Genomic DNA, 18391 nt, shown 5'->3' on the forward strand with positions numbered 1-18391 from the left:
TTTCAAACCCAAAATATTCTCAATTAATCTTATCTTTTTCAGGAAACTGTATGACATGTCATATAAGAGACAATATGATAAGGGAACACATTTATTATCTCAAAACTAGCAAGATACTCGTGCATTAGTGATACACAGTGCAATACTTCTTTGCTGCAAGATTAATAACACATATTACATGTACATTTATATGGTTAAGGAACATATGTTACTTGTGCATTTGTATTGTTAAGAACACACATGTGACCCGTGCATTCGCATGACTAAAAACATACATGTTACTTGTACATTTGCATTATTAAGAAAACACATGTTACTCATGCATTCGCATAGTTAAAACACAGATGTTACTTATACATTCACATATTAAGAATACACGTCTTACATGTGTATTTGCATATTCAATCACATAAGAAAAAGAAATGACAATTTTTAATTTGAATTTTCTAATGGAAATAACAAAGTGAAAGTCCGAAACATGATACCATATTATTTTTATTAAAATAACATGTGACATGAATGAGTTTTTTTTTTTAAATTTTTTAATAACTTAGAACATTTTAAGATGAGAAAATGTGAGGAGAATGTGACATGTGACATATTTTAAGATGAGAAAATGTGAGGAGGATGTGACATGAAGGAATTTTTTTTATTATATTGTTAATAGATTTTTGTTACTTTATATATGTCATTAGTTTTGATTGGTTAAAAATTGTATTTAAATTCAAAATTTAATTATTAAGTATTTTGTCCTAATATATAGAGTGACACAAATTCTTCCTATACATGCTAATACAATCCTTCCATGAACTTATATAGTGTGGGGAATACATCTATTATACCACAAAGTGTGTCATTCTATGTGGCACAACTTGTAATTGGTTGAAAAAAATATATTTAAGTTAAAAGATTAAATATTTTTCTAACCAATCATAAATAATGGTACATTGAATGATACACTTCTATGGGATAACTCATGTCCGCCCATATAGTGCGATGTGAATAAGCTTGTAAGCTACTCCCTTTGATACATTAAAATAGTGAACAAATCAATCTGAAGCACTCATTGAAATATGATGTATATTTTTTTTACAAAGTTTCCTATATACCCAGTCACTCCAAACTACTTTCTTCATGTCTTCAATCCTCAGTCCATTTCGTCCACTTGATGTCTTCAATCCTCGATACCATTTCTTTCAAAATTTCATAAGTAATGATCAGAATAAAAAATCTATTTACAATGGTAAAGGATATTCGTAACAAAACAATTTCTTTTTATCCATTCACAAATTATATTTTACAAAATTAATAGAAATCATCATTATATCCTTCCGATAGAAGATTGCGTTTTCTTTTCTTATTTTCTCACAAGCACGCACGTCTACATTTGTGTTTGGACTAGCTCTTCATAAAAGGATAAATTGACAAAAGACACAGCAGGAAACATTGATAATATAATTGTGCTAGCTCTTAATAATAACTTTTTTATACATAAAATTCGAACATTAATCTTTACTCAAAGTAATATATGTATATATACTTCAACCCACCAAATTAAGATTTAAATATGTGTGGGCATCAATTATGGGAGGACCATCTTGAATTATGAGTTATACAGATGCATGTTGAGCTCTTCTAATCCTACTAGCGTTTAAATAAATATTGAGTAGAAGAATAAACAATAACCAATCCTAAACACCATAGCCATTTACATATATATGTAATATTTAAATATAAATATTTATATACAGTTAATATATTATTCACCATTTATTAGTATTTTTTAAAGATTCAATAATGATTATATATGAATAGTGGATGATATAATGATAATATATAAATACTATCATTGTATACATTTTTCCTCTTCATATAATAGGTTTCATAACCTCATTTCCAAAGCATATGTCTCTTCCATATTTGCAAATTAAAATGACCCTGTGTGCATGATTTTTGCAAATTAAGATGCTTGGACTAAAATATTTGATGATAAAAAAGTATGTCTCGACGGAATCTAAGTTAACTTACATTGAGGTAAATCCCACTAATTAAAGACAAATGTTAAGCGTGCTTCAAGCCTTAAATAGACAAATTTAATTTAGAGATGCTTACTTAAGCTATAAATAATTATGTGAGTTTGTGCCAATTTAAATTAAGTTTTTAATATATTTAATTTTTGAGGAAAAATAGATACTCTTATAGTATATGAGTTTTATATATTATTATTGTATCATCCATCATTTTTATTTTATTATTAATTACTTTTAAAAAGTAATACAAATAAATCACATTACATAGATATTATACTTTCATTTTTTTTATATATAGTTATTATAATATGCATTAAGTGCGTTTCTCATTGTCAAAAACCTTAAATTTGGAAACAACATCTAATGAATTAGTTTTAGTTGTTCCTTTCAACAACAAAAAATGAGTGGTAGTTGTTTAACTGCCACTAATCCAATTATGATAAATAATATTTATATATTTTTAGTATACGATTATTATATTATTTACTATTTATTTAAATTATTTTTAAAGAGTTAATAATAATTAAATATAAATAGTAGATGATGCAGTAAGAAATAGTACATATTTTTTTTTTCTCCTCCTTATGCTAGGTTTGAATGACTCGTGCTCCTCACATTTAGACCAACTCATAGATAACAATAATTAGATTTTGCTCCTTGATAAAAACTACTCATGACAATAATTAGATTATGTCCCAAAATATGTAATACTTTATATGGTATTATTTGTGACTAGTAAAAAAAATACTTAAATATTAAAATTGTAATTTAAATATATATTTTTAACCAACTATAAACAATAATATATGAAATTGTACAGTTTTATGGGACAATAAGTATGTTCATTTATATACAATGTAATATAATTGAACAAGTGGGGAAGAAGAGGGGGAGTGGTTACTACAGAAATTCCAAAAGAATATGTTTGCTTCTCGATGAAGGAATTTGACGTGCTCGATTAAGGCTGAGTTATTACATCCATCTATATTTCTGAGAATCTAGAGTCCTTTGATACTATTTATTTAATATAAAATTGTCACTATAACTAACTAAATTTCCTTACGTAGTATTCGCTAGATATATTAAATAGATTCTAATTTATATATAAAAATAATAAATCACAATCGAATGTTTAAAAAATAAGGCACCATCTAACTACTTCCATGAAAGAGTGCTGAAATAAAGAATTGATTTCATCTTTTCACTCCTTTATAGCTTTTAGGGTAATGGAATAGCCAAAAAAATCTTCAATTTTACATAATTTTTTATCAGACCTTACTATATATATGAAGAATTGTTATTTTACGTGAACTATATTGCAACTAAAACACGTAGTCATTTTTATATTATAACAAGAAAATTTACAGTTTAACATGATTTCTTTCAAATTTTATTTTTGCTAATGGATTTTCCACCGTTAAATTTCCAAAACATAATGGCAACCAAACCTATTAAAAAAATGTAATATTTATGTAGTTAGTTTAAAATTTTATATATAATCAATTCATCATTCATTTGTATTTCTTATATTTAAAAGTCAACAATAAGTAAATTTTAATAGTAAATGATATAACAATAATATAAAAAAATTTTATACTTTCAGTACATATTTAATTTTCTCATTCAAAAATCGTAAAGGATTTTGGTGTGTAACAGTCACATGACTTTCATAGCAGTTTCACGTGTTATTTACTAAGGAATCAGTCATATCCTCCATTATGGTAAGGATGGACAAATATGAATATTGATAGTGGAATTTGTGAATCTTAAATCTTCATAAATGTTTTAGATGCTTAGACATTGAATATGTTCTTTTCTTTTCTAGGATAGAAAATGTCAAATAAGAATATGGTTGTCCTATTTATAGGGATGTGAGGTTCACTCTTTCCTCACCACAATCTGAATTGTAAAAATTGACTAGCTTCTGCAAAAGTACACATGGTGTGGTATTGATTTGGTCCATCTTTCATTAATCATTATATATCTATAAGATGAGCCGAATCAATATCACTCTTGTTTGCTTCATTGCATCTATATGTAGTGTCTTCATTTCAGGATCCAAATATCCCTTATTTGTACATATGTCACTCATTATATACCCATGAGAAAGTTTTCTATGAATCTCTTGATGATATGTGGGAGTTACATGCAACTATTTTTTGGGAAACAAGACTATATATACATTAGAGAGTGAAATTCAGAATAATGATAATGTTGTTTGCATAATGACCTGAATGTTATGATCTATTCAAATCCTATAAATGTTCTCTCTGATTGTGGGGTAAGACTACATATGTTTATATTCGTCAGATTCATTAAAGGAAGCTTCATGCATATGGTCGATGCCTATACCACAAGCTGAAGTGTTGAGGACTCAAAATTATTGAAGACAATGATATGCTGAAGTAAACAAGGTGTGATATTATTTTTGCTCCTCTTTATCTATTGATAATATCATCTTATGTTAAGATGAGCCGAATCAATATCACTCTTGTATACTTTCCTACCAAAACTATTATTGATTATGTGATACAACGCAGGTATACCAATGGCTTATGTGGATATCCGGTTTATCATTTTTAACATAATTATTACAAATCTTCCACATTGAACCCAATATTCTGCAAATATGTGTTACAATAAATTAAATGCACCATATGCAAAGTTTGATAGGTTAATTCCCTTTTCACCAATTCTTGTAATTAAGGGTTATGTGCCTTTTTTTCTCCTTGTGCTTTATATCCCCCAATCTTTAGTATTTCAATCTGATTTTTCTTGCATAATATTCCCCAATCTTCTGGATCTATGACTAATAGGCGTTTTCAAAGCTGCCGAGTGCTATTGTATATACATTGAAATTAACATCTCAACTAGATGTAAGCCATTAGTTGGATGTTTTTGAGAATATTATTCATGGAATTAAATAAATATTTTCTATAATTTTGATGGAATTGTTGTAAATAATTTTTGTTCACCAACGGGTGTTAGTTCAAGTGGTACATGCTTAATTCCCCTTAAGCAAAATATCAAGTTCGAGTCTTGTGGATGAAAAAAATATCCGCTGAGAGAGTTAGTCTCACATACATATGGATATTCCCGACTCGTACATGATTATCTCCGTGTGAGGATACCTGTGAGAAACAAAAAAAACAATTTTGGTTCAAGTGCAACATGGTTGCATGTACACTCAACATATCCTTCCTCGCACCTTCTTCAGACAATACCCGTAAACACCAGAACTCCACATACGGGCATCCAATTTTGTGGGACTTGATCAATTTTGTATTGTCTTGCAGCACATGTTCTCAGTGAGTTAGTTTTTATATGTTCTCGGCGATTTCCAAAGCAGCATTCAACACATAGTACTCTGTCTCCATAACATGCTCCGAGATGACAAGACAATCTTGAGGGTCAAGGAATAGTGAAGTTATAATACTACTCAGCAATGTGGTTGATGTTGGTGAAGCAGACAAACTGGAGGATGTTCATTGATCCAATTTCGACGATCAGAACGATGTTGATTGTTGGTCATCATCAAGTGCATTTGGACACCTAAAAGTTGAGTACTTTGACATCTTTACAATTACCATTACTTTTGAGCCAATGTTGTAATAAACAAATCAGCTACTTCCTACTTAATTCTTACTTGAAGACCAGCCCATTCACGCGGAACATGAAGCAAGTAAAGAGGTGCATTAGCTTTAATTCTTTATGATAACATTAGCTTGTAGCTTATTCGGTTGTTTATAACCTCTTCACTCAAACCGTAAGCTTGTAGAATTGTTGGATGAATAAAAAGTAGAGGGAGCTTGTAACCTTTAAGCCTTCCTTTGAAGAGAAATAAAATCTTTCTCCTTTTTAGTTTAGGGGAGAGTTAAAAGAGATAATGAAAATGGAGTGGGACACACAAAAATGGGAGGGGAATATGGACTAAAATCTATTGTTTTAATCTGTATCACAAATCATGTTACTAACCAAATATATTGAAGCAAAATAAAAAAATAATGAATATTTAATTTTTATAATTGATATGACATGTTTTCATTGACCCAAGACATGATTTGTGACATAAGATCTTGTTTAGGAAGAGTGAAGTAGAAAAAATCAATTATTTCTCTTCCTTTTCTATACAACCAAACAACACTAAAATCCACTATGTTTCTTATTTCTTTCTCTCTTTTCACTCTCACATATTTTCTTCTTATTTTCTTCTCTACAAGCTATCTTTTGAAAAACTACTTCAAGTAGCAGCTTTCAAAAAACTAGGATTGGAGTAAAATATCTGAAATGACCTTCACTGACTTCTCTAATACTGCATGCCCCAAAAAGCCAACCAACAAATAACACTATTTACACACTGAACACAGAAGTCTAGGAATTAAAAGTTATATCCAATATTTTGATGAACATGTTTTCAAGATGTGCCGGTAAAACTATAGCAAAAATGGAAAAATAATAGGAAAGCAAATAAAAAGATTTTTAATATTAAAAGCACATAGGATAAGGTAAAACATATATAAGCAATAAAATATGATTTCAAAACTATGATAACACATGAGCCATGCCCAATGGCAAAACTAAGCGAGGGAGATAAGCAGATAAATTGTATTTGGGATAAAAGAAGAATGTGCGCACCAAAACTTAATCCAGATATAACCTTTCACCAGGTAAAATCAAAATTTGTGAGTCTCAAAATTAGAAAGAAATTTTACTTCAAGACTCTAAATAATAACTGGGGTCCATTTGTCTTTCACATTGTACCCCAATCAATATATTCCTTTTCATATGGCCAAAGAAAAAATATTCAAAGTCATTTATAAGAGTATCTTTAGAATAACTGTCTAGTCTGTCTTCATTATGCTAATAAGCGATAAGTATTAGTCAACTAATTAAATTAACAATAGGCAAACAATATTGATATCTAAAATGTTCGGTAGCAACAAACATTAAAAACGTGCATTTTAGTCCCCATATATAGGCTTGAGCAGTAAATCACCTTTGAAAACAGAAGTTGTACCAAATGAGACAATTTGAAGCAGTTTATACTAAATAAATTAGACAATTTCTCAAACAAATGCACACTCAGAATCTCTAGCTAACGCTCCCCACGTAAGAATACCACAATGTTCAACATGTTCCTAATAAATGCAACTGTAATTCTCAAGTGCAAGGCTGGTCTCTTGCCTCTAAAATCATAACCTCCTCATACGAGCGAATCCTACACAGAATTGTTATTTCACGATTCAGCACTATTAGTCGTCCATAAATTTCACGCTGAAGCTTTAAGTCAGAACCGAATGACCATTAATAACAGCACGTGAACAGATCATAATAAAAGCATTAATCACCTGTAAATTACATAATTCAATGGTTGCCACGATGCACAGCACCTGACTTTGAACCAGGATAGCGAGCAAATTGGAACCTTAAATTTGCCGAGTTGCGGTCAAGCTCATCAAATTTGTAACCTGCAAAATTAAGGTTCATTGTTTTACGCTGAAACTAGCTACGTTCTGAACGGAGAATTAGGGTGCCAGCAGGCAGATGATATAAGACACGACTATATCTTACCTTGTCTTCAGACAAAATAAACCTAAAATACATCTCAAATCGTTCAAACCCAATATCCAACATATTAGGTGACAATGGTGGTCCCTCCCTAGTTACCAGAGGACTCAAACGTGTGATTTGAGAGAAGGAAGAGGATGAGGGGTAACCATTAGTAAGTCTGTCTTCAGCTTTTGGGTATTCAGTGAAACGTCTAAAATTTGAATAATTTATGCTACCCCAGTTTACATATCGATGTAGCAGGCACAAAGGACAAATAAAACATGAAAGGATGTTTTTGAGGAAATAATCCTTAGACATATCAATAGCTCGAAGGCCAAATGAATGAGACGGCATCCTAAACTGAGAGAGCATATTTGGTCAAACAGGCCCATAACCATCAATATTTGATGTACAAGAGATTTTAAGCAATCCACAACCAGGCTGAATCACTTAAATCCAGGACGGGGACAGCATCCATAATTAGAAATGTCATAATGAATGGTGTTCATAATTGACCCCCCAAAATCTTTCAACTAGAAAAATGATAAAATATGGATATCAGCCTTATCATGAACATGACAAAGATGTTGAAGAGTGGATATATTTTTTATGGTACGTTTACATAAACAAAATTGCCAACCTTCCAAATTACCTGGGATTCACTTTCCACAAAGCCACACCCCCCAAAAGTAAAATAAAAAGATATGAGATGGACGAGAAAATATATTACTCAAGGTTAACCAATATTAATCATTAATGAAGTTTTCAATTTACCCTTAGCTCTGCCAAGTAATACTTCCCACTCTTATCCAGATGTCGTACTTATTGTCCTCACGACGATTTCTTTATTCATTTCCACTGAGCATGTCTCAGGTAGTAGTCATAACCTAGACCCAGCCTTGCCCCATGAGACAATCAGTTTTATTTATCACCAAAAACATATTTTGCATATATTATCTAGAAATCCAACACTACTTAGGCACAGGCACGAGAAGAAAAAAAACTATATGGACATTGCATATACAGATTGTTCTTTGGCACTTTGTTGGAGAGATTCCAGATAGATGTTCTACGGAAGGATATTTCTTTGTACTCAGCAAGTTGAAGGGAATAAAAAGTTTGCACGTGTTGGATTGTCCAAGATATGTATGATGTTGTCATTCCAAGAATAAAAATAAAACAGATCTTACCCTGCAATGCATCCATGGCAGTTGCTGCATGTGCTGGGCTCACAAAATCGACAAAACAAAGTACCAGTGGATCACCCCCAGGCTGCACATGATCTCAGTAAAAAATCTACCAATGCAAAAATACTAATTGTCTACTTTATATTTAAACTTACTTGTCTTGATCCCTTGCTAACAAGTCTGACTTCTTTGTAGCCAACGAAAGGACGAAAGATATCTGAACCTCCAAGTTAAGGAGGGGGTTTCTAAAATGAAAAGCATTTAAAAGTAAAGGAACCAGATGAAAGGATACGAGCTACTTCCCGTCTTGTACAACCGGGAGGTAAACCCTCCACGAAAAGCGTATTGGTAGCATCATGTGGAAGAGAATGGTCAGCCCTTCCACTACCTAATCCCATGATCTTGTCTTTTCCTGGGTTTACTCCCCCACCAATACTTGGGAAATGTGAATCGTCAACAGAATGACTGGAAGTTCTCCCATCAATGGTTCTAGTAGGCTGTCCAGCACCATAAGATGAAACTTGCTGAAACAAGGAAAATATGTTAACCTTGAACAATAAAGGTCAATTTGACACACCGAATTTGTCTCATGATAATATAAGATTAAACAGGATATCCAATCTAATAGAAGAAGCTATCCCATCACATGCATAGTACTTAATAGATTTCAAATCAAGGTAAAGCTTACAATCTTGTGTTAGTAAATAATTAAAGGACGGGATGGATAGATACTATTTGTCTAAGTTTCCCTAAGAAAAAGGGCCTTCTAATTTATGGCCTAACCCCTCCAAATCTCCACATGAGAACTCAGAAGCTAGAACACAAATCATTTATAAAAAAACTTAGCCATGATTAGTTTAAGGATTAAAAATCCAGTAGATCAAGTAAGATTAAGGCTTGGTTGTTGTTGCTGTTGCAGATCAAATCCTTATCCTATCCACATACAGATAGAACACAACATAAAGTAAATGGACTCTATATGCCTATAAATTCAACATGCTAATAAGGGAAATAAAAGAATATGACAGATTATTTTAGCTATTTAAGAACAGAAAGAAAAAAATACCGCACTACGGAGGTAGCGCTCATAGGATGCTTCAAGAGTTTCAGTATCTCTAATTGCTTGGATTGCTCCTCTATCATGATCATGGGGATAGTAACTAGCCAAGTCATGAACGCCAGATACATCTTCAAAATTAAGCAATATTTTAAATTGATAAGAACACAGGCCGGAAGATCACGAGAGAAAAAAAGTTAGTTTTCCTGATAATTATGAAGGGAGAAGATTAAAATCACTTGACCAAGATGTAAGCCTAACAATGAGATAATAATGAATTTGAAACAGTATAGCTTGGCTATTGAAATTACATTATCTCTGAATAAGAAAGATTTACCAAAAAATTACAGAACTGCCAAAACACCATGCACTCGTGCTATAGGATCGTAAAAGAGTACGATTAAGGAGCCTACAGCCAGGTTTATGTCATTTGCATATCTCTAGATAGTACTTGTTTATTCTTTCAATCAAAAGTCCCATATTCCAGAGATTTAAAACTTCTTTTAAAAACATTTGATAATAAATAGCCAAAAATCAGTAATTAGCATCAAACTTTTGCCATCCATTACAAATAGACCGTGTGATGTCAATTTGTAGTTAGTGGGATTAAGGCTAGGTTGTTGTATGTCAAATGATGAAAATAGATAGAGGATAAATTCATGTAATAATTAAGGAATGGAGTAAGAAAAGTGAAAAAAACATGATTGGAATAGTTATTGAGTCAATGATTTTAATAAAAAGCAAACCCCAATAAATAAAAACAAAAGGAACATCATAAAACTGACCGTACTATAAAACATTAAGAAAAAATGGGTACCCCTCAGTAAATGGCATATGCATACAGATGGACATAGCAAAGTAAGCAAACACTGGTGAAGGAACAGATGAAGTCATGATCAATTGATTAATATGTCATGCGTGAAAACCAAATTCTTCTAGTGAAAATCAGTGAGAGTAGATATTACAGGAGAAAGTGTAACTTATACTAAAAATCAGGGGATAAACTACATATGAAAGAAAGCACACCATTGGGATAGAAGGGAAGATAATTGGATTTTTAATTAAGGAAGAGTATTATCGTGTCATTCTATCATGTAGTTGACACCAATTAGTGGGATAAAGGCTTGGTTGTTGTTTTAGTAATTATACTTGTTGTTGAAAGGTTTCACAGACTTAGCCAGTTTCAGCTTGGTGATTTCTGTAGAACACGAGATGACTCAACATAAGACGTAATTTTTATGCTACTTTAAACGCTTCTACATCTAACAACAATTATGCTGTCACTACCCTTTTCTTCAACTTATATCATAAAAGTATATGATAAAGATGTATTTGTATACATGTTTCACAAATCTAACCATTACTACGAATAGGTGATGCATGAATATATCATATGCACAGTGGTAGCATAATTGGGGAGTACATCTTTTTTCTCACATATGGTGTCACTCCATGTGCGAGTTGATGGGATTGGTTAAAAAAATATTTAATTATTAAACTTTTAACTTAAATATATATTTTTTCAACCGGTCACACTAGGTGGCACTATTATAGGACTGAAGACGTGCTTCCGCATAATTGTTATTAAGTACTTCTTAAACTTTAAATAAGCATTATGTTCTAAAAGAAGCTGCAAGACTTAAATTGGCCACATTTGTGAAACATATCCCTTAAACTAGATTATAAAAATCTTCCCTTACACCATGATGTTGTTATTTTCTTTTCACGTCCGTAATTTCCTCAAATATTTGGGATAAGAATAACACCCCCTCTTGTAATACCTATTCTATCAAATTGGAATAGACAAAAAAAAAGGGAATATGAAAGCCTTAGATAATAAAATATCAAAAATTAAGTTCCATATATGGTTATAAGATATAAATAGGAAAAGGGTGAAAATGATGAAAACCCTAATTGGGATAGAATAATAATAACGATAAAAAGGGAGAGAGTATGATAGATATGCAGAATACCGTAATCGTTCCGGGAGCGTTTTCCGGCGACGGAAGAAGGAGCGTGGCGTGGTTCCCCGTATCTCCAATAACCCTCAGACATAACGAATACAAGAAAATGATTGATGAACCAAATAAAGTATAAGAAATTTGAAAATTGAATTGAGATCAAATATGGTGTGGAAGGTATTTCGTGTAAACGACTTCAAATGTTGCTTCTAACAAAAACTACTATCTACTCCCACTTCCTTGCTCTTGATTCAATTTGATTTTCTCCACCTTCAAGCGTTTTTTTTTTTTTTTTTGTATTTTTACTTTTTAAAAGAAATATATTTATTTAATATTTCAACGTATTTAAATTTACTCTTAATAAAAACACATTGATGTTCAAACTCCATAGCATGCTAATTTTTAATAGTAAAATGATTCTCGCAAATTCAAAAAAGTGCTTTAATAAAGGATTTTGTTTTGTTTTTGTTATCATAAAGGATTTTGTTGGACTGAGAAGATAATATTTTAGAGAGTGATAAAATATATTTGGAAGGGAGAAAAATAATATTTTAGAGTCTTAAAATACATTTATAATGTTTGTAAGTGGAGTGTTAAAAAGTAATGAGAAAAATACCAAACAACTTATTTAACATAAAAATATGTGAAAGACTTGCTTATTAAAAAACTATTAAATCTAACTTCTTCACCTATATAATTTTATTATATGTTTATAACTTATATTAATTATTTCTACATTATAAATAACAAATAAATAATATCTAAATCCATATATAAAATTAGGATTGTCATATTACATTTGTCAATTTTAAATATACTTATTAGCTCATTTAAATATTTATTGAGGTATTTAAGTGTTTTAACTTTTAGTTAGAAAAAAAATTTATGCATTAATAATGTATGAGTTTTATACATTATTATTGTATCAACTATCATCGATACTTAATTATTATTGTCTTTTTAAAAGAAGATAATACAAATGAGAGTGATAAATAACATAATGACTATATAATTTTACACAAATACATATATATTATACTCTACTTTTAAATATAATGAATGTCAAGTCAATTAAAGTTTCTAATAAGGTGAGACCTATGCATCCAGAAAATCTTAAATAGTTAAATAGTCCAAATTTAAGATATGATATATTAAATAGGCCCAGCCTATTTAATCTAAGACCCCATAGCTATTGGGTTCTCTCAAAAGACTTATGATTACATGTATTTATTTTAGAAGCTCCTTGATACTTTGTATGGTTAAAGAGCGAAAAATGAGAAAAGAGAGATATGTGAAGAAAAAAGAATAGAGAACAAAATAATATAAGAAATATATAAGATTTTTGTATTGTCTAGTTAGATAGAAAGAGAAAAGATATGAGAAATATATTATAACATAAAAATTGAAGGTTAGTTTTGTGTTTCCAAACCTTTACTCTTTGTCTCAAACTTTTCTCCACTTATGATGAGAAAAACTTTCATGTCGGCCATGATATTTTTATTCTCTCCTCTCACTTTTTTTCTTAAACCAAAGAAGAAAAAGTTAGAGTTTCTCTTCAATCTTTTTTTTTTCTTTCTCTATATTTCTACTCAACCAAACATAGGCTAAATGACTTATATCTTATAATTTACTTATAAACTTTTACATATCATTTTTTATTGAGTTTATAAACTAGTTTATCAAACACATTAATTAACAGCCTTCAAATGACTTTTTAGTATTGGGACAACTTTTTAGTTAGTCCTGCCTTAATCACCTGCACCAAAGAATGGGATTAAATAAACCACATATGTCTCAAACTTTATATTTCCTTTTATTTCATTGATCATAAAATATAAAATTAATATATATTTAATTCATGTTTTACTTTTTTTATTAATGAAAAACAAAAAATATATAGAGTAATACAAAGTTTGAGACACAAGATATAACCCGAAATTAAGATCGATAAATAAAATTATTGACCGAAAATAAGTTTTATTTATTTGGTCTATTTAACTGGAATGTCAACAAATGTTTTAAAAGGTTATTTTTGGAAAGAGAAAATTGAATGTTATTTTGTAAGATTAATTATTTTGAAAATATGTGTTTAAAGTTTAAATTGATTTTCAATGCTTACTTTCTGAATTCCCATGACATATCAATTAACAATAGTATATGCTTGATTCTCCTTAAGCAAGAACTTGAGTTTGAGTCTTATGGATAGAAAAAATGTCTATGGGAGAGTTAGCCCCACGTACATGTGGATATTTCCGACTCGGACAAGATTGCTTCTAGTACAAGGATACATGTGAGAAACCAAAAAAATTAACAATATCCGTAGTTTTTTCCTTCCACAAACATTCTAACACAAAACATTGCTTAAGAGAAATTAAATTAGACATATAACACTTGAAGCAACACTTACTAGTACCAAAAAAATTATCCCTTAAAAATTGTATTGTTTCATTGAAGATAAATATACCTATAAAAAATAAAAATAAAAAGTTTATATACTCCACTAGTATATTAGTGTGTTTGAAACCTTGATTAGGAATCTGCAGCACTCAACTACCCCTTTGATCAACTCACACTTTCTCTCTCCTTCTTCTCTGATCATTGTTTTTGCAGGTAATAAATTTCATCACTCGAATCTGTCCTCTTTTCTCTATCTGATTCATTTCTAATCTAAACCTGTTTCTTAATTTGAAACAGTGAGATTTTTTTAATCTTTGACCAATTCCATGGCGGAACTCATAGGCCCTCGCTTATACAGCTGCTGTAATTGCAGAAACCATGTTTCTCTCCATGATGATATCATTTCTAAGGCTTTTCAGGTTTATCATACTTTTTATCAGAATTTATTTTGTTAAATGTTGCTGATGATGTTAATTTTACTGTTTCCTTCTTTCTATGTTTGATGATGATGATGATGATGTGATATCAGTGCGGAAGCACGTAATCAAATCAATGGGGGAACTAAATAGAAGAAGTAAAGTAGTAAGAAAAAAAATAAACAAACACGAGATTTACATGGAAAACCCCACAATCTTTTGAGGTTAAAAAAAAAACCTTGCGATCACAAAAGAAATATTTTCTCTCACAAATGACACAATAATTCTAACCAAATTCACTAACTACTACTTGTGTATTTGATTTTTTGTTAATGCACTAACACACTTCATGGTGTTGCCTTTATAGGCAAAAGTCTTGCAATAAAATAAATAGAATATCAATTCTTATAATGAAATAAGATCTATATCTTGTTTAATAAATGAACAATTATGCAAGTTGTCCTGGTCTAGGCTGGATGTGGAAAGCATACAAGAATGCTTCGTGAAATAATGTCATTACAATTGCCATTACAGAACTCTTCTGAGCTACTCCACTTTCTTCTCTGTCTCGGTTTTAAGAATAGTTTTCCACTTCTTGAAAGTAAGGAAGGTTTATCTTTATGGCATAAAAAATAAATCCAAACCATGTGAAAAAATCATCAATGATAGTCATCATATAGTAAGGTCTTCTAGGGAAGGAACTTTTGAAGGTTCCCAAAGGTCAGAATGAATATAATAAAGAATATCTTTGGTATGGTGAGTTGTAGTGGAAAACTATTCTTTTTTGTTTCTCAAAGACACAATATTTACAAAACTTTAACTTACTAATGTCATGTTTACCAAGAAGATTTTGCTTGTTCAGAAGGTGTATGCCTTTTTCACTTATATGGCTCAACATATGTGTCTTAATTTGGTGATATTTTTATAAGACAAAAAAGATACAATCGTTGAACTTTAGAGTCTTGCAAGACATATAAACTACTAACTTAATTAGTTTTCAATAATACAATAGCACTTTTTGTTACCTTTAGCACTCTAGCTTCACCTCAATAACTGCAACCAAGAGACTTGAGGGTGCCAAGATAAAGTAAGCTCAGCTTCAGAGGTGGAATATAACAAACATTAGCCAAAGTTCAGATCCAAATCCAGGGGATGTAAATCTAACAAAAACAGACACTAATGCAATAAATGTGAGCATGTTATTCCTGATTGTTTTATCTTGAAGAAAAAACAAGAAAATAAAAATTTCAACAATCTCCCGAAACTGCTAATATTGAAGGCGACTTTGGCGGTGATATTCTTTTATCCGTTGTCGCACATTGTTCACATATGTGGCTCTCACATTTGAATTTATAGTTGTATCTTCTTTCGGTTTTGTTAAGCTATGCAGACAATGTGACACCTAGATATAAGATTCATCAGCTTGAGGCATTATTTTAGCAAGCATCTTGCATCCTTTCCACGTCCAACTTAGCCTAGGACATCTTGTATAATTATCCATTTGTAGTACTGCCTGGACATCTTGCTTCATTATTATTCTATTAATTATATTGCAAGACTTTTGCCTATAAAAGGCAATGCTTATATTGTGTTATTCATCACGTCATCAATAAAATCTAATACTAATACACAAGTAGTGAGTGAGTAAATTTTGGTGACAATCCTTGTTCCATTTGAGAGAAAAAAATATTGAGAGAAAATATTGCTCTCTCCTCATCATTATGAGAGGAGTTTTGTACTATTCTTTTTACATAGTGGAACTTTGCTCGTGATCGCCCGGTTTTTGCATCTCACATTGATGAGGGTTTTCACATAAATCTTGTGTTCATTTTTTCTTGCTACATTACTTGTTTCTCTTTAATATCCGATTGATTCAATCTTATGCTTCTACATAGAACTGATATCTTAATATATGTTGCAAACCTTCTCCTCATTCTGGTTTTTAAAGTGTGAAGCGACAACCAAATTTAATGAATTGTGGATACTTCGGCTATTAGAATGTTTTGTGATAAGGAAAGATAAAGTGGACAGTCTAGGGTGATTTCAGAAGAGAGAATAAGTTAAAATAATTCAATAGACAATGTGATTGGACTTACCAGGACCTACATATAAAGCCAAACATATTCATTTCTTAATATGATTATTATGACTGTAAGAAATTCAGGTTATATGTTCATATCTGAAGAAGAAATAATTTGCTTTCTAAAATATACCAAACATATTAACATAAAACGGAACAGAAGATTATTGTGCTCTGTCATGTTCTTTCCCGTTCCTTCTTGTTCTCTTTGAATGTAATGTGTCTTTTAACCTCTATTAGGGAACTTCCAAGTTATAGTGATTAGTACTAGACTACTAGTCAATTTTATGGATACCAATATACCATATAGTTTGTGGTGCATATAGTAAGATGACTGATGGTAGTAGTGTCATTGTCAATGCTGATTGCTGAAGACAGGTTTAACTTGATTAAATCTAGAAAGTGACTATCACTAAGGATGTCTGTTGGCACTCTGTCTGTGATGTCACTGTGTTTTTCGACGGATGGTTATCATCATAGTGAGGATATTTGTTGTTGTTGCAAAACAGCATTTCAAATTATTGTTGAGGAAAGCAGGTGACTAAGATTCTCAACCTTTAGTATCTATTTTTTAATTTAAAAAATGGTTTTATTTACATCACAGCCAAATGTAAAAAAAATGCTAATATGTTTTGTTCATTAGTTGTTACCTGCTTCATAGACGAAAGCGAATTCCATGGGATCTTTGTTTTCTCAGTTGGACTTCATGTATTCTCCAGCTACAGGCTTTTCTTATTTATTCTTGGACTGGCATTTCAATCTGATGATTTTATCTCTTACAAAAACCTTAGCAGATCATTTTCTGATATTCTTTTCATAAATTTCATAACCAGGGAAGAAATGGCCGGGCATTTCTGTTTTCCCATGCAATGAATATTGTCACAGGGCCAAAAGAAGACAGGAATCTCATGACTGGCCTCCACACTGTTGCTGATGTTCATTGCGGTGATTGCCGTGAAGTGTTGGGTTGGAAGTATGAGAGAGCTTATGAAGCATCTCAGAAGTACAAGGAAGGAAAATTCATACTTGAAAAGTCAAAAATTGTTAAGGAAAACTGGTAGCATTCCCTTATGCACCGCAATCCAATCAATTCAATCCAGCCTTGGTGTAAGTTCATTTGTGCTTAGTGATGTTCATCTTGTACAGGAAGTTCTCATCTTTACTCATTTGGAACCTGTCATTGTTTCTCCAACTAAATTATTCCCTTGTGTCGTGACTAGAAGTGAGTTGTAAGATAAAGTATTTATTCTGTGGTAAAACTGTGTATTCGTTTTCTGGTCTGTGCATATCAAGGTTGAAATCTTTGAAGAACAATATCTGCTCCAAACTATACCATCTTGCAAATTTATGTATATAAAGATGAAGTTTGCTTATTTGAAAAGTTTTGCTTCAGCTATCTTTCCTACCCCTCCTGGGCTATGACTTCTGGTATATGCAGTAGATGTAGGTTGAAGCCTTTTGCTAGGAACTAACTCTGTTATACCTAGGAATAAAATGGTTAATTTTAATTGATTTGAGTGGTTAATTCTGTTGCTTAGCACGGCTTTCGGGTTCAAGAATCCACCTTTTTTAGAGTAGCTTATAAATAAAGGTAAAAGGACCAAGTAAGAAGAAAATTATTCATTTGGAGAGAGTTTGGCCACTTTGGAGAGAATTAGGATCTCTTGAATATCCTACAAGCTCTGTTTGTATCCATGTTCAGCTATCACATTA

General features: G+C 31.1%; 2 protein-coding genes across 2 annotated transcripts; one reads left to right on the forward strand and one right to left on the reverse strand.

Moving 5' to 3' along the window:
• Positions 6832–12061, reverse strand: LOC109328733 (nuclear speckle RNA-binding protein A-like). The gene is made up of 7 exons (XM_019562328.1): positions 11798–12061; positions 9834–9955; positions 9060–9291; positions 8923–8984; positions 8771–8852; positions 7379–7498; positions 6832–7248 (listed from the first exon to the last, which is right to left on the reverse strand). Exons 1-6 carry the CDS (start codon positions 11877–11879, stop codon positions 7395–7397), a joined length of 684 nt encoding a protein of 227 aa, XP_019417873.1. The 5' UTR covers positions 11880–12061; the 3' UTR covers positions 6832–7248; positions 7379–7394.
• Positions 14284–17986, forward strand: LOC109327291 (protein yippee-like At4g27745). The gene is made up of 3 exons (XM_019560365.1): positions 14284–14395; positions 14480–14601; positions 17512–17986. Exons 2-3 carry the CDS (start codon positions 14509–14511, stop codon positions 17737–17739), a joined length of 321 nt encoding a protein of 106 aa, XP_019415910.1. The 5' UTR covers positions 14284–14395; positions 14480–14508; the 3' UTR covers positions 17740–17986.

The sequence above is a fragment of the Lupinus angustifolius genome, chromosome LG15 (genome assembly GCF_001865875.1).
Source record: "Lupinus angustifolius cultivar Tanjil chromosome LG15, LupAngTanjil_v1.0, whole genome shotgun sequence".
Classification (NCBI taxonomy): Eukaryota; Viridiplantae; Streptophyta; class Magnoliopsida; order Fabales; family Fabaceae; genus Lupinus; species Lupinus angustifolius.